Source organism: Peromyscus californicus, unplaced genomic scaffold (assembly GCF_007827085.1).
Source record: "Peromyscus californicus insignis strain IS unplaced genomic scaffold, ASM782708v3 Scaffold_24__1_contigs__length_46423439, whole genome shotgun sequence".
Classification (NCBI taxonomy): Eukaryota; Metazoa; Chordata; class Mammalia; order Rodentia; family Cricetidae; genus Peromyscus; species Peromyscus californicus.
Genome location: NW_026294535.1, coordinates 37,852,490 through 37,873,164, shown reverse-complemented (window position 1 = coordinate 37,873,164; position 20,675 = coordinate 37,852,490). Strand labels below are relative to the sequence as shown.

Below are 20,675 nucleotides of genomic sequence, written 5' to 3'. Positions count from 1 at the left end.
TTCCCCGCCCGCTGCCCCGTGGCGGGAGCCCCGGGGTGGGGTGGGGATGAGGGGTGGTGGGGGTGTGGGAAGAGGTCAAGGTGTGGGTTGCGAAAAGGGGCGACCGGGGGCGCGGAGCGGTGACCGGGACAGCCGCCGCCGCCACCCTCCGGGGGCCCGGGTGGGGTGGGGTGGCGGGGACACGCGGGCGAGCGCGCGGGCGAGCGGCCACGCCGGGGCCCGTGCGAGCCGCTCGCCCGCCCGCCGGCCGGCTCAGGTGGCGCTTTCCCGCTCAGGTGAGCTCCTCCCGCGCCTCCCATTGGCCGAGGCGGCCGCGGCGCTGGCGAAGGGGCGACGCAGCCCCGGTCTAGTTCAGGGTCTAGGGCGGCGCGTCACTTCCGGTAGCGCGGAGCTTGTAAAACACCCTGGAGAGAAAATGGCGGCGGCGGCGGCAGCGGCAGCAGCGGCGCCTCCGTCGCAGCCGCAGCCGCAGCAGCCGCAGCAGCCGCTTTCCGACGAAGAGCTTTTCCATCAGCTCCGCCGTTACGGCTTGTCTCCGGGCCCGGTGACGGAGAGCACCCGGCCGGTCTACCTCAAGAAGCTGAAGAAGCTTCGCGAGGAAGAGCAGCCGCCGCCGCTGCAGTCGCAGTCGCCGCCGCAGCCGCCGCTGCTGCAACCGCAGCCGCCGCAGCACCGGGCGGGGGGCCGCGGCCACAAGACGCGGAACAGTAATAACAATAACACGGCCGCCGCCGCCGCCGCCACGGTCGCGGTCGCGGGCTCGGCGGCGGCGGCGGCGGGGATGGGACTCCGGCCGGGCTCGGGGGACCTCTCGTACTTACGGACCCCGGCGGGCCTCGGGCGGCTGTCGGCCTCGGGGCCGGAGAGTTCCGGGGCCGCGGCGGCGGCGGCGGCGGCCGTCGTCCCCAAAGTGCTGCTGGGCTTCAGCTCGGACGAGTCGGACGTGGAGGCCAGTCCCCGGGAGCAGGCCGGCGGCGGCGGCGGCTCGCGGAGGGACCGGGCTGCGCTCCACTACCGCGGCGGGCTCCGCGCGGCCCCGGCGCCCCTGGCCTCGGGCGAGGGGACCCACAGCCACTCGGGCGAGCGGAGGAAGCCCCACTCGTGGTGGGGGACGCGGAGGCCCGGCGTCCTCGAACCGTCGTCGTCGGGGAACGACGGTGCCGCGGCCGCCGCCGCCGCCGCCGCCGCGGAGGACGGGGACGAGGACGGGGCGGACGGCGGCGGCGGCGGCGGCGAGAGGGATCCCGAGGCCGACGAGCCGCGGTGGGCGAGCCGAGCGGTGAACGGCAGCCGGCTCCTGGCGTACAGCTGCCGGGAGCACTACTCGGACTCGGAGGAAGAGGACGACGACGACGACGAGGACGACGTGGTCGGGGCCTCCTCCTCCTCCTCCTCCTCCTCCGGCGGCGGCGGCGGCAGACAGGTATTAAAGGACGACTCCCTGGCCCGGCATCGACCCAGACGGAGCCATCATAGTAAGCCTTTCTCGGCGGCGGCGGCGCTGACGGCTAAATCTGGCGGCAGCCGGCAGGAGACTCCGGTTCAGGGAGGGGGAGGACTGGCGATGAATGACAGGGCGGCGGCCGCGGCGGCGGCTGCTGCGGCGGCCGCCGCCGCCGCCACCGGGAGTCTAGACAGGAGCCGAACCCTGGAGGAGGCGGCGGCGGCGGCCGAGCCGGGAGGAGGAGGAGGAGGAGGAGGGTGCGAGCGGGTGGACTCCAGCCCCGTTCCTCGGTACCGTGCGGGCGCGAAGAAGCTGGCCCCGCCGGGTCCCGACATGGACTCCTCCACCCTGGAGTCGCCCACGGGGTCCCTGCTCAAAACCAATAACCACATCGGCGGTGGCGCCTTCGGCGGCGTGGATCCCCCCAGCGTCTACCCCAACAACAGCCTCCCTCCCGGTGCCGCCGCCGCCGCCGCCGCCCCGACTTCACTCAGGATCAATCACGCCAATCACACCGGCGCCAATCACACCTACCTGAAGCACGCGTACGGCAAGCCCAAGCTGTGCGAGCCCGAAGAGGAACTTCTCCAGCAGTTTAAACGGGAAGAGGTGTCCCCGACGGGGACCTTCAGTGCTCACTACTTGTCCATGTTTCTCCTGACTGCCGCCTGCCTGTTCTTCCTCATATTGGGACTGACTTACCTAGGAATGAGAGGGACGGGAGTCCCCGAGGACGGAGGTCTCAGTAAGTATTAAGTGATCCCGGAGGGCCCAGGGTCTCAAAGGCAGCGTTGCTGCTGCTGGTGACCTTTACCTGCAAGGAAAGGGTGTAACAACCAAAATGCTACAGGATACACCACGCATCATCTTTCTTTTGAGAAGGAACAGGATTACCAGTGTCAGAGTGGTATCTTAGGACTGGTTTTTAAGTTTTTCTGCACGGTGTGGTGTTAAATTCAAAACAGCTTATCGAAGAAGGAAATAGTACGGGGTAAAAGGCACTTGAGTGTCTTAATTTCTTTTTAGTTTTAAATAACTGCAGATGTCATTTGCTCGTGAGGTTTGGAATATTACCATTTTTAAGCAGGGCCATACATGCGATGTTTTCTTTTTTCAATGCGTTATGAATGAAGAGCATGATGTACAGTTTGTTGAAGTTGTGGTACACACAATATAGGTAGTTGTCTAATTTCTTTAAAGAGAATGTGTTGTGAAGGCAGCAGGGCGCACCTCTTTTTTTTTTTTTTTTTTTTTTTTTTTTGGTTTTTCGAGACAGGGTTTCTCTGTGTAGCTTTGCGCCTTTCCTGGAACTCACTCTGGTAGTCCAGGCTGGCCTCGAACTCACAGAGATCCGCCTGGCTCTGCCTCCGGAGTGCTGGGATTAAAGGCGTGCGCCACCACTGCCCGGCAGGGCGAACCTCTTAATTGACTCTTAATTGACTTCTCAGTCCAAAGCCCCTCCCCTTCCACCCGTGAAGAAAGTCATGGTAACTTGGCACGTGGATCTTGGGATCAGCTTTACTTGGCAAATGACTGTAGGCAGGTGTGTGCATTCATTAAGCTAGAGTCTGTACTGAGTACTGAGTGATCAAGACAACAGTAATAGGTCAAACCATTCAGAGAAGATAACCGTTGTATGTTCCGTGAAGACACAAGGATGAAGTCATTGGGGTGTGCTATTTCAGATTGCGTGGTCAGAGGGGTACTGTTGGAGGTAGACATAACGTGGGGCAAAATAACCCAAAAAGGAGCATTGTAGAGAGAGGGCCATCTGGCCAGGGATGGCCAGAAGGGAAAGGACTTGAATGGGGCCAGAGACTTGCTGGAGGTTCCTGTGGTTGGAACTTCCTGTTCCTCATGTGGAAAACCATGCGAATATTGACTAGGATGAGGTTTATTAAGATTGGACATAAATTAGTGGATAATGGACTGTTATGTTTCTTCCCATTTCCCCTGAAGATTTTCTCCTAATGTGGATTTACAGTACCATGATTTGTATTTATAAAGCTGGCTTACTATATAGTTTATTTCAGAATAATGGGATGGATGCAGTTAGCGGAGTCAGTAGTGGGAGCTTTGATTTCAGTATAACCAAGTCCAAGGTAGTAAATACATAAATGACCACAATATTGTTTAATTACAGGCTTGCAAGAGCAGCCCTTGCTTTAATTGGCTCTCTGGGAGTGAGAGTGATGTACTGTGTCCTGCCTTAAATATTTGAGAGGGAAACACTAGCACTCTGGAAGTCAGACTCTGAAGTTAAATGACATTACGTGACAGTGGTACCTGCTTTTGCATGTTTTTCTGACCCTGTGTCATTTATCTGGCCGTTATCTGAACCCCAAGTGCTCTACATGGAGTGTCTTACCTAGTCTTCCCAACAGCTCTCAGAGAAAGGGATTGTCTATATCTATTATCTAAGAGTAGAAATATCTGCCAGCTTTGTAGTTGTGAGGGTCAAATGAGATGATTAAGCATGAGATGATATTTATTTAGAGGTTCAGATGACATTTGCTGTATTTTTGGTAAATTACAGTTTGTATGTGAGAAATAGTTATTAATGTAAGTTATGTTTACTGTGTTTTTTAATCTGTTAACATTTAACATCATTAATTCTGTTAGACACACCTTGGAGCCGTTGATGCAGTGGTTGAGTCACAGTATGAGGAATCACTTTGGTACTTGACATACTGTAAACCAAGGTAGAGAGAAGTGCCTGCTAGTTCTGCCAGTCTGCTAGTCTGCTCACCTAATGGCATTAGGGTTTTCAGAGTGACTGTTTTCACTCCTTATGTTCTGAATCTTTTGTCGTATTTTAATGTTTAGCCGTAGCATTCATTGGTCAAATAGTATGTTTAAGTTTTACTTTAAGCAATAATTTCACCAGAAGATTGTAGGGCTATATGTGACCATAAGCTTCTATTAGTTACCATTTAAATTACATAATGTATAATGGTCTTTTCAATGTTTTTTTTTAAAGTACAAAGTTCTTAAGTATTTTGGTCTTTGCAATTTTTTCATTAGTATCTTAATGAAACTACTTTTACTCATTACATTTCTGAGTTTGCTTTCATGTCTGTAGAGTTAGGTGTCGGCTAAGATGAGCTAAGCTTTACCAATTCCAAGGTTAGCATTTTAACTCTAAGCTGCTATCAGAACAGCTCACACGTTAGCCTTCAATAAGACTGTCCTACAGATGATTGAATCATGACAGCTCACTAAAAGAAAAGAGAGAACAGACTAGATTGCCTATTGTAGACTCGTGGTTATTATTTAAAAATCATTCTTCAACTACAAAAGACATGATTTTTGTAAACAATCTCCCCCCCCCCCCCCCCCCCAGACAGGGTTTCTCTGTGTAGCTTTGCGCCTCTCCTGGAACTCACTTGGTAGACCAGGCTGGCCTCGAACTCACAGAGATCCGCCTGGCTCTGCCTGATTTTTGTAAACAATTTGAAGAGAGATGAAGCACAAGATGAGTATAATTATATATCCCCTCTTCCTAATTTCATACCCATTCCTGGTCATTTATCACAGCAACAATAGCTCCTTCCAGAACTTTCTTCATACTTTCCATGTAAATTTAGGTGGGTTGATTTTCATCCAGATTGTGTGTGTAAGTTGTACTGTAAGTGCCTACCAGGCCGTTAGCTTTTAAACCAAGTTGAGGGTTGAACAGTATGTGGTTATGTGGCAGATGAGATTGCCTTCAGAGCCGACATCCCAGAGAGAAAGATGGACAAGTGAAAATAAGAATTTATTATTACGTTAGCCCAAGGAAATGCTGGTGTCTCTAGGTATGTGGAGGCGGGGTGGGAGTATGTAATCCTGCGTACAGGGAGGCAGGGCCTCTCTGAGGAGGTGACACATGACCCAGGATCTGAATGGCCTGGAGGGTTAGCCATCGACAAGAGGAGCACTCTGGCAGATGGAGCAGGTTGAAGGGGCAGGAAGAGTGGCCAGTGTGGCTGGGACTGTGAACGTGAGGGCGCCAGCACATGGTGCAGTCAGTTTGGGCATGGGTGAAGTCTTCACAGAAGAGTCTGAATTTTAAGTGACATCATTCTGTATGTGTTAAGCAACTTGTACTTTCATTTACCATTATATCATAGGTGTCTTTTCCATGTCCTGATTTAAGTGTAAAGATATATTTTAAACATTTCTCTCACCACAGGTCCTTTTCTTATCCTGTAAAGTGCTAAAATCTGTGCTATCCTAAAAATGTTCATTTCTATATTCTACCCTAGCTGCTGCTCTCTTCTCAGCCAAGACATTCATTCTTTCCTTCTCCGCTCGTCATTTAAGTTTTGTCTGCCCCCCCCCCCCCCCCATTCTCCTGTCGTCCGTCAGCGGGTCACCAGTTACCTAGCTTCCAGTTCACTTCCTTGGATCACTCAGGGCACTGCCAGCGCCCTTGGATGTCCACTCCTACAAACCTGCCCATGGCCGCCACTGTCCCCCAGTTTTCGTCCTGGCATCTGCCTCTGCTGTCATAGGTTTAGTCTGTGGAATTTCATCTTCGGTGCTGTCCGTCCGTTATACACCCCTCGGGTTCCCGTTCTCACCCGGGAACGACCTCTCTCTCTGTATTCTCTCATAACTGTCTCTTCCGAAGGCTGGACTTAACTCTGTGGTTATTGCATGTCTTCCGAATGTCCCAAGAACCAGCACCGTCTGGCATTCCCTGTCCTGTCCCCTTGCTTTTGCCCCTCTTCTGTTTTGATAACGGTGCTTCCATACATACATACCTACCCAGAGCTCGAGAGAGAACTTGCTTTTGCTTGGTTCCTTCCTTCCCTTCATCTCCTTTCCTGATCGATTTGGATGTCTAGTAACTCTAGCCTCCATGCATCTTTCGAATCTTTGTTGTTGTGATTGTTGTTTGGTTTTTTTGAGACAAGGTTTGTCAGCGTAGCCCTGGCTGTCCTGAAACTCTGTAGCCCAGGCTGGCCTTGAACTCACAGAGATCCACCTGCCTCTGCCTCCCGAGTGCTGGGATTAAAGGCGTGCACCAGCCCCGCCCGGCTCACTCTTTGTGTCTATCACTTCTGCTTTTAGGTTAGTTTGGCCTGAACTCATGATAACCTCAGAGCCCCTGCATCTAGGTAGTGCCCTTCCAGTGTTTCCCTGCAGAGCAGTATTTCCAAAGCATGCATGTGCCTAGTCTCTCGCTACAAGTTACTCGGTGACTTTCTCTTCCTTACTGGCCGAAGTGAAATTTGGCTAAAGTGTCCTGAGGTTACACTCGTCCTTTCTACTGCCTTCATTTCCTCCTAGTCATTGAGTGTGTAATGGCATTTTGTGTCTTTGGACATATTATTCCCTTCCTTGGGAATAGTTTCTTTTCCTCTCTACTGTTTATTCTTGAAAGTGTGCTTTGTGAACACTTCATCCTGTTTATCCAAGTTTGGACCAGTACTTTGTGCCCAAATAAGAGCTTCTGCATCCTTCACAGCATTTGTTACACTATATGATGTGTGAGTCTACCATGGCAGGCAGATTATACTCCTTCAGTTAATCTTCCTGTAGGTCAGGTACAGGCTTTATCATTCAGTTTTAGGTTTGAATTTCAGTTCTCTCTCTGTTCTGTGACTTTACTAGAAATATACTTGTCTCATGTTAAAAAATGAGAGTGTTTGATACCTCCCCTGGGTGGCTTTAAGTGATAAATGAGATAATGCATGTCAGATGTTTAGTGTTATTAAAGAGGATAGAAATCGCTGTAGTATCCTTGGGCCACAAATTTGTGACCCAGTCAGTGTTGAATAAATGATCACATATAAAGTACCCAGCACAGGCCCTCTGTATGTGTAGGTTTGACAGCCGTAGATTTAACCAAAAATATTTGACAGAAATTATCATCTAAACAGGTACTTTGTTGTTGCCTAAACAGTACGGTACAATGACTGTTTATATAGCAATTAACATAAATTTATGTGATAGTTGTATTTATGTACTTTGTGTGTATATATATTATATAAACATGTACTTTGTTATTGCCTAACAGTATGGTACATTGTTTATATAGCAATTGACATAAATTTATGTCATGATTTATATTCAATTATTTATGTAGTAGTCTTCATTAAAAGTATTGTAGAGATGATCTAGAGTACAGAAGTGGATGAATGGAAGCTATATATAAATACTATGCCATTTTACATGACAATTTTCAGTCTAGGAGCCCCAGCCTTCATTTGAACTGAACTACTGTAAATCTACACTGATGAGCACATTGTGTATCAGTTATTAGTTACTCCCATAGAGTGTATAAAAGTAACCCATCCCCACAGAAATTTGGACTACATCAAGTTCAGTCATAGGACGTTGTTAAGAAACAGGTAATTATGTGACAAGTACCATGCTTTAATAAATGGGGGAGAATTCACTGTATCAGTGACAATATCAGAGGCCTGAAGTCCAAGTTTGGCCAAGGTCAGTAGGTTAAGCAGTGGGAGCCCATGGAGGGCAGAGCAGAGAGCTGCCATGGTGAGGTTACATTGTTTCTCTGGTAATGGAGTGACAAGTTAGAGTAACAGAGACAAGGGGCTGGATGTTAGGAAACTTAGGTAATTGGGGATTGACTAGGGCTTAAGAGAATTGTTTTGAAGAAAGAAATCTGCTTGTTGCTTGTTCTTGATTTTCTGTATTCAGAATCAGAATTTGTGATCCTGAGTCTAAGTGACTTAGGAAGATTGACACCATGGAGAAGGGTTAGAGATGCAGAGGGGAGGGCTCTTGTTTGGGAAAACAGTGGTGTGGAGAAAATGCCTTTTATTTAGGAGTGTCTTTTGAGTTCAGTGGAACTGCCCTGTGGGTTACTGTAGAAACACTGGGATAAAGAAGCTAAGAGACATATGGGCAAGGACTGTTTCACAAAGTTGATTACTTGGTAAGGAAACAATCTTTTTAGACCTCCTAAGAATATTCCTGTAAATCACAGATGTTTGGATATACCAGTTTGATGATGTTAGAAATTAAAAATCTGCTCTGTGAGAATGTCTTTCTTTTGAAAATTATCTGTAGAATAATTTAAAATTAGAAACCATCAGTGAGAACTTGTTTATCCTCATGGAAGTAAGTGGTTTGAGGTCACACTGGCGGAGAGAACTTGTGTGTACAAATTGGCCCTTTAACTTGCTAGCTTTTGAACTAAAGCTAAGTTAGGTACTGTAATCCTCAGCATCCTCATTGTGAAGTAGACCAAAGTGGGGATAACAAGGAATGCATGTAAAGTGAAGCTTGGTACGTGGCCGTAGTAATCACAACATTAACCCTGTGTGTGCTGTGTTTCAGACAAAACCCTCATTAATCCTCATGTAGCTGCTTCCCTGCTGTAGAGATGGACAGACAGCGGAAGGTTAAGGAACTTGCTCAGGGTCATGCAGCAGTCCTGTATGGACAGGATAGTCAACATGCTAGATTGCCTTTATGTGTGTAAGGACATAAGTATTCATTCAGTCCATCTTCTCTGTGACTGTTAGCCAGAAAACTATGAAGAGTTGTGGGTGGGTTAAACAGATTGGTGTGTGCAATCCCAGAACTGCTAAAAATGATCTCTCAACTGTTAGGGATTGTGTGGGACCACTTACTCTCACCTAAGATTAATTCATAGATATGTGGGGAAGAGGTGTCTGCTATATATAACACAAACTGTAGTACTTAATAGATACAGCTATAATAAGATTTCTAACTTTTGAAATACTTATGCAGTTATAAAACTGGTGGGAAAGTAGTGGTCTTATCATATAGATTACCAGTATCAAACTAATTGTTTTCTAGGGTTTATCTTTAAGTGGTAGAGTTTTAGATACATAGCATATGTGGTTTTCCTTTTTAACTAAACTTTGTGTTGTCCATTTATTTTTATGTTTGTCTTCATGGATAGGAAATGTTCTACATCAACGGTTCTCAACCTGACAGTCACATGTCAGATATCCTGCATAGCAGATATTTATATTACAGTTCATAACAGTAGCAAATGTTATGAAGTAGGAATGAAATAATTTTATGGTTGGGGGTCATAACAACACAAAGAACTGTATTAGAGGGTCGCAGCATTAGGAAGGTTGAGAACCACCGGTCTACAGTATTGATATACACTTTAAAAATTAGATGTTTTTATGAATCCTCAGAGTTGTGAGGACTTTGGGTATGGTTACTATGCAACAGTGTTTGGATTTGTATATTGTAATTTTTGAAACATAACTTTAAAAAATAGTTTCTGCACATTTGAGTGCCTTATGGTAAAGCTCACCACAACATGCACTCTGTATAAAGGAGGAGTTGGATAATTCCACTGCTAAGTGTTAGTGTGGGTTGATCATTCCTTCAACCTCTTTTTGGTACCACAGTTTCTCAAGTGAGAATTGCATCTATACATCACACAATTTTAATGTGGATATTATTTCATGCAAGCTTTTAGAAGTAAGTTTTTTTTTGAAGAAACATGGAGAATAAATGTGCCCCAAATGAAAATGTTATAAATCTGAACATTTACTGCTAAGTTCAAGATGTTCTAGAAGTATTCTTATGCTTATGACAAAATGTCTTGTTTTTTTAATTATCGTTTCAATTGTCCCTTTTAGAATTTAAAGACTTAGTTGATAAGAGGGAACATTAAGAACTGTGTGTGGATGATTTAGTTTTTATGAGAATAGTTGCTGCTATCCCTGTGAGGAACTGGGATGCAGAAGAAATGAGGAGTGCGTGTGTGGGTGAGGGTCCTGCAGCTGAGTGTTAGCTAGGCCCTGGAGCTCCAGCCCAACGGAGCTGCTGCCTCCTGCCTCCTGCCTCACTATCAGGTAGCTGTGGTCGCTGGGGCTCAGCGGCTGCCAGTGTGTGGGTAAGGAAGTTACTCAGAACCCTGGAGCCTTGATGCTTATATCTGTCAGTTGAAAGCAGTCAAATAAGCCTGTGTCCAGCCAGTGACTTTTCTAGGGAATTTTACATAAGTGATTTAGAGAAACTTGAGGTTATGAAGCTGTACTTCTTTTTTTTTTTTTTTTGGTTTTTTTCGAGACAGGGTTTCTCTGTGTAGCTTTGCGCCTTTCCTGGAACTCGCTTTGGAGACCAGGCTGGCCTCGAACTCACAGAGATCCGCCTGGCTCTGCCTCCCGAGTGCTGGGATTAAAGGCGTGCGCCACCACCGCCCGGCGAAGCTGTACTTCTAATATTGTAAGGTAGAGTTCTCCGGCTATAGTAGTATAACTTAAGACACTCTTGTTAATTAAGCTCATAAGTAATGAAACATTGGTTAAATTTATAGTCCTTGATACTTTTAAACTTGCCTCTTATACTATCTGAGTAGATAAAAGGGAGCTATGGTTTCATATCAGTCACCTAATTAATGCCTTCCTTATTTCCCAGACTGAAGAACCTTTTATTTTTATAGTTATATTATTGTGATACATCATAAAATACAACCAGCAGCTAGATTTTAATGGTGCTGACCACCAGAAGGTAGACTTGCAAGTCAGAGAGATGGTACATTAATGTAAAATGCAGAACTGAATTTGAGGCAGAAAATAGATTTAAAAATGTAGGTGGGTGTTTTACTCAGATTCTTTAAAGGAACAGAACTAATAGAATGTACCTTTTAAAAAGGAATTATCCGATTGGCTCACATGACAGTGGCTGGGTAGTCCAACAGTAGCTGTTTTCATGCTAGGAAGGCCAAGGACCCGCAGCTGCTCCCTCAGAGCTCATTGCCTCCCTCAGCAGTCCCAGCCTGGCACTGAAGGCCTGGAGGCCACCCGAGCTGCTGCTGTGCAGTCCGGCTGGAAGGCCTACGATGCTGCGGTCCCTGGTAAGCAGAGGACAGTAGCAACCACAGCGGCAGCATGATCGATGCATTCACCAGCAAGGAACAAGGCAGCCAGGCAAAGCAGCACTTTTCCCTCTCTTTATATCTAGGCTGCAACCTAAGGTGCTGCCTGCCCACTTTAGGGGAGGATCGTCCTCCCTACTTCTCCTTCCTGGAAATGCCCTCCTAGACATGGCGCAGCTGGATCTTAGGGGAAGCGTCTGCTACTGTTAGCTGAGGAATAGTACCAAACAAGTGTTTGCTTCTTAGATGCTCTTCTGATAAAGCAGGATGAGTTTTCTTATACCAAAGTGGGAAGGTGAAGTTTGTCCCAGTGCATACACAGTCCTAAGTTAGAAGGAATTTAAAGTGCATTAATATCTCCAGTCTCCTAGATAATTTGTATGAGACATATAATGACAGTTTCATTCCATTTTGAATTTGAAATATCAATGTTGTGATTTATTTGACCAGAATCATTCAGTAGAAATATAATATAAGTAATATATTCAGTCAAAACTTTTTAGTAGCCACATTAAGGTATAAAAGGAAATGGGTAAACTGAATACTAGTAATTAACTTTACTTAATCTAGTATAGCTAGAAAGTCACTTTTGACATAACCAGTGTAGAAGTTGCTGATGAAATATTTTATGTGCTTTTTTGGTGTGTACTAGGATTCAAAATCAGGGAGTCTTACACATAGTATAACTCAACAGACTAGTGACATTTCCAGGGTTCAGTAGACACGTGTGGTTAGGAGATCTAGACTTCCCTGAGTTACATTATTGGTTTAGTTAGATCTCATGATTACTAATTCTGGGATGATTACAATGTGCCATGCACTTGCTTCTATATAATCTTACAGTTAATCTTTCTAGTAATATGATGTAGGTCTTGTTATCAATTTACAGATACAAATAATGGCATACAGAGTTCTTTGCTAAGTGGGATCTGCAACTCTTCTGATCTTAAAACCCTTGTTCTATTTTCTATGCTGCACTAGTTTAGAACACAGACAGAGACAGGGCAGGCGGGTGAGTGGCGTTCCGTTCTGTCCTGTGCTGTTTTGACTCAGAGACTCTAATACTTGACTTTATTGCTCCTTATACTAAGTAAGGCACCGAATGCCTCTTGGCTTGACGTTCCAGTACTGCTCCCACCCACTCTCATATTATTGGGGATAGTCCTCTATGCTTATGTTACCATTTCCAGTTTAAATTGCTTTCTATTCCTCTTGAAACGAGACATAGAAATGAGACATGGCCTTTCCAGGCGGACTCATAATTAGTGAGAGGAGGGAGAAGTCAGCTCTTGTTGGAAGAGAGAAAACTAATGACCAGTGAGTGAGGCTTGTGTCGGGTAAAGGGTTAACTTGGTCAGTATTTTGAGAAAGACTTCTGGGAAGCTGTCACTCACCATGTTGAGTTATAGACATTTTATATCGTTTTGTAGTGTAGTATGTAGCAGCCTCTTGTACAAAGAGGAAAAACAGGCAATGTCTCCTTTTTGCACTGGTCAAAAATCATGAATTATGTGTAAGACATCTTTAACTTGGAATTCCCACTTTACTATGGGGCGGTGACTACGGCTTAGCAGTAGGGCATTTGCCTTGGGTCTGAGGTCTGAGGTCAGTGTCAGCACGCCAAACAAAGTGGGAACGGATAGCAGTATTCTTCTGGTGATAGGTCACAGCTTGCTCGCTTTTTTCTTTTGCGTTCTTTCTCCCTTTGCTTCTTGTGTGTTTGTTTGATGTGTATCTGTGTACCACGTGCATGCCTGCTGCCCAAGAGGCCTGGGATCCCCTGGATCTAGAAATGAGATGTTCATGAGCCACCTTTTCGGGGCTGAGAATTAAACCCAGGTCCTCTGCAGGAGCAACAAGTGTTCTAACTGCTGAGCCAACTCTCATTCTTTCCTAAAGCAAACACCTATGTTGTTTAATAATTTTTGTTAGTTTCTATAGAGATTTAAAATAGACGCCGAGTTTCATCACTTACTGCTTAGTTATGAAAGTGTAGTATGAGTCCTAGAGGAAAATAAATAAAAATATGTGAGCATGCTATTTGAATTTAAATGTTTTAAAACTAGAGTATAATAGGGTGTACAGTTTGGTAAAAAGCAAGCGTATCACTTCAAGTGGAAGATTCTAGTCTTCTAGCTAGAGCAGATATTATGTGAATATAGTAAATAGCTTGTTTTATACTTTACAAGACTCTTCATAGATGTTCTTACACAGTTAACTCTACCCGTCTGTTACAAAGGTTCTGTGCCCACCCCATTTATATATGAGGATTGTGGTTCTTGAGAGGAAAGGATAGAGCTGAGGAATAAAAGCTTCTAAAGTTAAAATCATTTTTGCCGTATAGACCATCTTGGATTTTGAAGGAGTTTCAGAGTTGTACACTGCTTTTTGCAGAGGAGAAATTTGGGAGGACTTTGTTTATCGAAGTCTCTTCCGGTGTAAGGACAGCTGTAAGAAACCGAGGCTTCAGCCGGGCAGGGGTGGCACCTTTCATCCCAGCACTTGGGAGGCAGAGGCAGGTGGATCTCTGTGAGTTCAAGGCCAGCCTGGTCTACAGAGGGAGATCCAGGACAGGGCGGGGGGCGGGGGGGGGGGGGGGGGGGGGGGGGGGGGGGGGGGGGGGGGGGGGGAGGAGAGGGAGAGAGGGAGGAGAGAGAGAAGAAAGAATGCGCCCCCTAAAAAACAAAAGAAACTGAGGGTTTTACTGTAACTGTGGGTTTGTAATTATAAACATTTAATGGTGACTTTGTTCAAGGGGCCCTAGGTCTATGTATGTATGCCTCTGTCTCTTGAGTACTGAAATGTTTAGCTTTTGCTTACATTATTTAGTTCTTAAAACTAACAGCTGAGGGGTCCACGATGGGCATGCCACAGACACCTGCTACCTCCAGCCTTACTCGAGAAACTTCTCTTTGCAGTGCGTGTTGGTGAGTGCTAAGACTCTTGGCTGTTCAAAGAGGGACAGTGAATGTTCAGCCTTAAGCAGCTCACCTCTGCCATCCCCTTGGAATGTCACAGAGAAGGGATGGAGAGCAGTAAGAGTCAGAAGGTGGAGAGAAGGGCATGGGGCGGCAACTCAGGCATGAACTCACGGCAGCTGCTCTTGCTTCATTGCCCTGCACAAGAGTGGACCTGAAAATAGTCCAGGGGGGCGGGGGGAAGAGCTCAGGAAAACCCTCTCCCTCCTCAACTGTGGGCTCCCGAATGATTCGGAGAAGAGTCCTGTCTTCTTCAGGGGGTACCCACAGGCGAGCCCACCAGGCTCCATTGGCTAGTTGCATACCCATGTTTACAGAGACCACCCTGGTTGAACTCAGGGGGTCACAAAACACAACAAGAGGCCTGGAAAAGACCCGGTGGGGAGGCTTGACAGGAGTGGTAGGGAGCTAAGAGAGGATGGAGCTGAGAGTAATCAATGTATTTCATGGACGAAATTGCTGAGGAACAAATGCGGTTAACCCCAAGTCCAGTACAACAAAGCCCCCAGCAGCTGTATTCTGTCGTCGTTCTTGTTCTTTAGATGAGGAAAGAGAATCTTTGGAAGGTTAAGAGACTCTCTGAGGTGTGTGTGTGGCAGAACCAAGGTTTGAGTACAGATAATCCTACCAAGTGTCTTTATCCTGTGACATAAGGGGGTTTTAGTGATGGACATCCCATAGTGGACGGTGTAAAGGGACAGAAACTAAATTAGTTTTAAATCCAGGATTTTAAGGTTGCTTGCTTAGACTTTAGAGAATACAGTATTAGCCATGTTGATTTGTTCAGAGTACCGTTATGCAACTGGCAAGTTCAGTTCTTGTGTGTGGTGATTCCATGAAGTTAAGCTCTGGAAATCAGAGCATAAAGCAGAGACTGAACATGGTCAGAAATGCAGAAATGCAGTTGAAAACTCCTTAGATGTGGAGGCTCCATATGGTCTCAGAAAGGCCACTTTTTCCTTTCAATGCTAGATTAGGTTCTTCTAATACCCGAGGAAGCTTTACAACAGTTGGACTTACTTCACCATTAAGGTCACATCTGGAATCTGAGGTATTCCATAAAAGCTCTGTGGGAATAAAAGGAGCTGAAGGAACAACACAGTGCTAAAAAGCTCCACAGAGTAAAGTTTACTTGAACAAAGAAAAATTCATGAGTTGGGTGGTATTCAGAACCCGAAGAGACTTGGGGAGCTTCAGTCTACACTGAAGTCAAGGCCAGCCTGGGCAATGCTGTCTTTTATTTTTATTTCATTTTTTCTTTTTCTTTTTATTCTTATGTAGTAAATCCCACTCATCCCTTGCCTGGTGTATAAGAAGGCAATTGACTTAAAATAATACATTTTTATTTATTCTTTGAGAATTTTATACATGCTTATGATGTATCTTGATCATATCCACCCCAATCCTTTTTCCCTGTCTCAATTTCATGTCTAGTCTTCCTTTTCTTCATTTTCTTCCCAATTTTTCTTTCTCCGTTCACTTTCCTCCCTGCTGAGTCCAGTTAGTATTGCCCATATGCTCATGGGTCTAGTTCAGTCACTGGAACATGAGCAACCTACCAGGGACCACACCCCTGAAGAAAACTGACTCCTCCTAGCTGTCTTCAACTGCCAATAGCTCTTCAGCTAGGGGTGGGCCTTTGTGAGCACTTCGTCCACATGGTCCATGCTGTGGTGTTGACTGCTTTGATCTTGTGCGTATCTTACACAGACAACCACAGCTGCTGAGAGTTCATGAGCCTAACGGCCCAGCCATGTCCAGAAGACACTGTGCAGCAGTCCTCCCAAACTTTGGTCTCTTACAGTCTTTCTGCTCCTTTTTCCGTGATACTCCCATAGCACCGATGTGGGTGGAGCAATAAAAAGGTGTCATTTATGGTTGAGCATGCCACAGACAATTATAGGCCGAGTTGTATAAGGCTATCCTCTGGAGCATGAGTAACTAACTCATCAGTAGCTACATCTTCCACTTTCTTTCCACTGGAAGCCCTCAGCTGCCTGAGCTCCCCTGGTCAGGTGGGGCCGGGAGCCCTCCTCCACTGATAGCTGATGTCGATGTGCTCATCCTGTACAGGCCCTCTGTAGGCAACCGCAGTTACTGTGAGTTGTTCATGAGTGCCCTAGCCATAGGCAGCTCTGAGATGGATTGTCGTGGCTTTTCTCCCCAGTCATCCAGCTCTTAGAGTCTTCCACACTTCTTGGCTGTTCCCTGAATCTTAAAGGAGGTAATAAGGGCATCCCATCTAAAGCTAAGCTCTCAACAGCCACTCACTCTAAGCACCTTGACCATGATTCTCTGAATTAGCTGGCAGCCATTGCAAAAAGATGTTTCTTTGATCCAGGTTGAGGGCACCATGAGAAGTAGGTTCATTTCTAGGGCCTTGACCTCCCTGGTCATGGAAATTTGACCAAGAACTTTCTCCTGCACGTGGACCTCAGATCCCATCAGAAATCAGTTGGTTGCTCCCCTAACAGCCATACCACCTTCGCACCAGTGAGCACCCTTGCCTGGCGGGTTGGTAATGTTGTGTGCACAGTGCAGAGCCGAGAGCAATCCTTGTTTAGTTTGTTTTTTCCTCCAGCTGCCTGCATGTAGCAACTTCAGGCACTCTGAAGACTAGCCAGCAGGGGTGAAGCTTCCCATTCAGTTCCAGCCTGCTTTATCTAGATTCTGCAACCAAGGTGTGGGGCGTCTTTAGCGGTAGGGTCTTATCATCCCACTCCGTTGGGCAACCAAGGGCAGTGGCCATAATCTGTCTAGTTTTGAGGGTCTCTGTCGCCTTGCTAGCCAATAACACAGGGAGGTGTTCTACAGCAGGCACTGAGATTTTCATTTAATAACCCATGGCTTCAGGGTTAGCATTGTCCACCCATGCATGGTATATCTTTTCAGTCTTTGAAAAATCGTATGTTTAATTAATGTATAAAGTAGTGAGTTTCTATGTGACTGTGACCTTAATTTTTGTTAACTCCCTCCATGTACTCCATTCTCTCCACCTTTCGCCTTATTCCTGTTAAAAACTTGCAACACTCAGTTGTCCCCTCTCTCTGTTCCATGTCACATGCATTCTACCATCCCTGCCCCCAGGGCCTCTAATTCACATCCACTGCCGTCCCTGTGTCCCTTTCAGGTCTAGACATTTCAAGTTAAAACTAACAATTCCAAACTGTCATCTACAGTTGAGAGAAAACGTGTCGGCGTTTGACTTTCTGGGGTGGCTAGGTTACCTCAGTGCAGTATTTTCCAGTTCCAGCCATCTTCTCGCATGTTTTATTTAATTTTTCTTTATAGCTGAGTAAAATTCCATTGTGTACATGTACCGCTTTTTCATTATGCATTTCTTAGTTGATGAACATCTAGGCTGGTTCCATTTTCTAGCTTTTGTGAGTAGAGCTTTGTTGTCAAAAACCTGCGCTACATAATATTTGGTTGAAATGTTCTTTCTACATTGTTAGCTCTGACTTGCTGTTCTGTAGCAGATTTTATACCTGTGACACCCGTGTTCATGACAGATGTTGATATGGGAACTCCTTATAATAATGTCTGGTTTGGGTGTGAAGAGTAGTAGTCTGTCTTCTGAAGGGTAGCATAGACAGTTGGTATAAATTCTTCAAATTTTTAGTAAGATTCCAGTAAACTCACCTAGGCCTGGTGTTTTCTGTTTTGGGAAGTTATTAATTACTGATTGAGTTTCATTTTATTTTCACTCATTCCTTTCCTGATGTGCTTCATTTCTTTAGGTCCAAGTTCTGAACCTGAATCTTTCTTTTTTAGACAGGGTTACTTCTCTGTGTAGCTTTGTGCCTTTCCTGGAACTCACTCTGTAGCCCAGGCTGGCCTTGAACTCACAGAGATCCTCCTGCCTCTGCCTCCGAGTGCTGGGATTAAAGGCGTGCGCCACCACCGCCCAGCATATAGCTTTTTTTTTTTTTTTTTTTTGGTTTTTTGAGACAGGGTTTCTGTGTAGTTTTGGCGTCTGTCTTGGATCTCTTCAGTTTTATGGAGAACGGTTTACCCTGTGATATCACTTCTGTTGTGGCAGTAAGAAGAGTTAAGTTTTTTGGTTTAACAGAGTAATAACCTCAAATTTTCTCATAGGTCAGACTAAAAGCAGATTTTTGGTAGTATTAAACATCACCCATAAGTATTTCTTGTTTTGCTTTGTAAAATCGATTTTAAAGTAAAATGTTTATTTGTGTTTATATTTCCTGTATAACACATGAAAGTCTCAAACGAAGTAGGACTAGGCATGTCCCATTGCCTAGTCCTAGCTGCTCACAGTTCTGTGTTTGCTCTGTAAGAGCTCATCTTTGTTTTCTTTAGTTGTCCTTCTGTTTTGTTTTGTTTATGTAATTTTGTAATAGATCCCAGACCTGAGCACAATCATAATGTGAAATTTATGAGTAATTTCAATTACAGTTCGTAACTAATTTTTATCTGTTATTTCTTTTAAAAAGAGAAAATCTTCCAGGCATAGTTTCCCTGTGGCCCCAAGGTGACTTTCAGTTTGTTAACCTGTACTGGATGCGTGCCACCAGGCCCAGGAATCTGTTTCTGTTTTGAGCAAACACGTGACTTCCTGGTGATCATAAGGTTGAAATGGACCATAGTATTCTCTATCATGTATAGAGAATAAGAGCTAACCAAATTCAAACAGTGTAATTGGCCTTTTAAATCCTTGAGTACAGTTTTTCTGTTTTCTTTGTATTGTTAGGATTTGATACTCACATTTAAGCACTCTTTATTTTATAAAATCACTATAAACTCTTATTTGGAAGACACATGAGATTATTGCCTCTCTTAACACAGAGACAAGTGGAAAACTTGTCCCATGGAATATGTGAGCTGAGAACCTTTGCCCTTTTCCTTTTGTGTCATGAATCAACTACTTTAGGTCTGTACCTTTGGTTTCCAGGTCGGTAAATAGGCTGCAGGGCCATTTGTGACTAGAGTAAAGGGAGTGGAGTGTTCCCTGAAAGGAAGTCTTAGAGGAGTGGACTGTAAATGACCTCTGATGTAAGTATACGTTAACTGTCTGTGCTGTGGACTGAGCATGTTTAATAGGGCCAAGAGTAATCGTCAAATTGTCAGGAAACAAATATGTAATTACTGTTGCAAAAGAATGTCCTGCCTTGTTCACTGTCCCTTTTTAGATCCATCTGCCTGACGGTGGCATTCAGAAGTGCTTGCCACACAGGTGCTGTGTTCTTCAGCTGTTGGAAACATTCCCTCTTCTCCCCCTCCCTTTTACATATAGTCAGGCCATATAATCCCACTCACGTTAGAGATGGGATTCGCAGATTTGAATGTCTCTATATAGAAAGATACAGCTCAGAGAGGTGATTGTAACTTAGGTGGCTAATGTTACTGCTTAGATGACTGTTTCCTAGGACTCAGAGCTGGTGTCAGCTTACAGAGTTCCACAGCTGGAAGTGGCTGCCTCCGAAAGGCAGTAATCTCATGTGTCTAGAGTCATTGCTCTGCAGAACGAACCGAGAGGAGGGAGGGCCTAGCTTTGCTCTCAAGTCCTATAACTAAGCGTAGCTGGTGGCATAGAGCAGAGACTTGTTTGGTAATATCTTATGTTCAGAGATAAAGCTGCATGATGTATCACAATACTGAGTCCATAAGTTACGGTTTCTAAAAACTGATGTCACATGGTTAGTGCCAAGGGCAGTCCTGTGAACGAGGTGCTTTTGTCAGAGAGAGGGCTGTGTCTTCATGGGACACGCCACTGATAGGATACACTTTCCTACATTGCAGGTAGAGAGCTCGGCATTGAGGAGAACTTATTGGGAGGTGTTTTCCTCACCTGAGAGCCAGCAGCATGCCTCCAACAGCAGGCTCCCAGCCACATTTCTTGTTTTTAATGTGTTGTAGCATAAAGAGATTAAAGTTTAATAACTCAAAATCAGAAAGTGCTACAGAAAAATGCCCTTTGCAGTTTTTTCTGTTGTTGTTGTTTGGTTGGTTTTTGGAGACAAGATTTTCTCTGTGTAGCTCTGGCTATCTTTTTTTTTTTTTTTGGTTTTTTTTTTTTTTTGGTTTTTCGAGACAGGGTTTCTCTGTGTAGCTTTGCGCCTTTCCTGGAACTCGCTTTGGAGACCAGGCTGGCCTCGAACTCACAGAGATCCGCCTGGCTCTGCCTCCCGAGTGCTGGGATTAAAGGCGTGCGCCACCACCGCCCGGTGCTCTGGCTATCTTTGAACTCACCTTGTAGACCAGGCTGGCCTCAGACTCAGAGAACTGCCTGCCTCTGCTGGGATTAAAGGTGTGCACCACCACTGCCCAGCTATTCTTTGCTTTTTAAACAAAGTAAAAAATACTTGAATTTTAGTAGTTTTTATATTGAGAAGTACATAGTTTTTGTAGTCAGATATAGATTTTAATTTTGTCTTGAATTCTGTTTACTAACATGTCTATC

General features: G+C 45.4%; 1 protein-coding gene across 1 annotated transcript in view; it reads left to right on the top strand.

The window, feature by feature from the left end:
* The first annotated feature begins 286 nt into the window (after positions 1 to 286).
* The window catches only part of Lemd3 (LEM domain containing 3), a 50,120-nt gene continuing 29,731 nt past the window's right edge, over positions 287 to 20,675 (top strand). Inside the window, exon 1 of the mRNA XM_052753469.1 lies at positions 287 to 2,189. Within this exon, the coding sequence (XP_052609429.1) occupies positions 416 to 2,189 (1,774 nt within the window). The 5' untranslated portion in view covers positions 287 to 415. The remainder of the gene's footprint in view (positions 2,190 to 20,675) is intronic.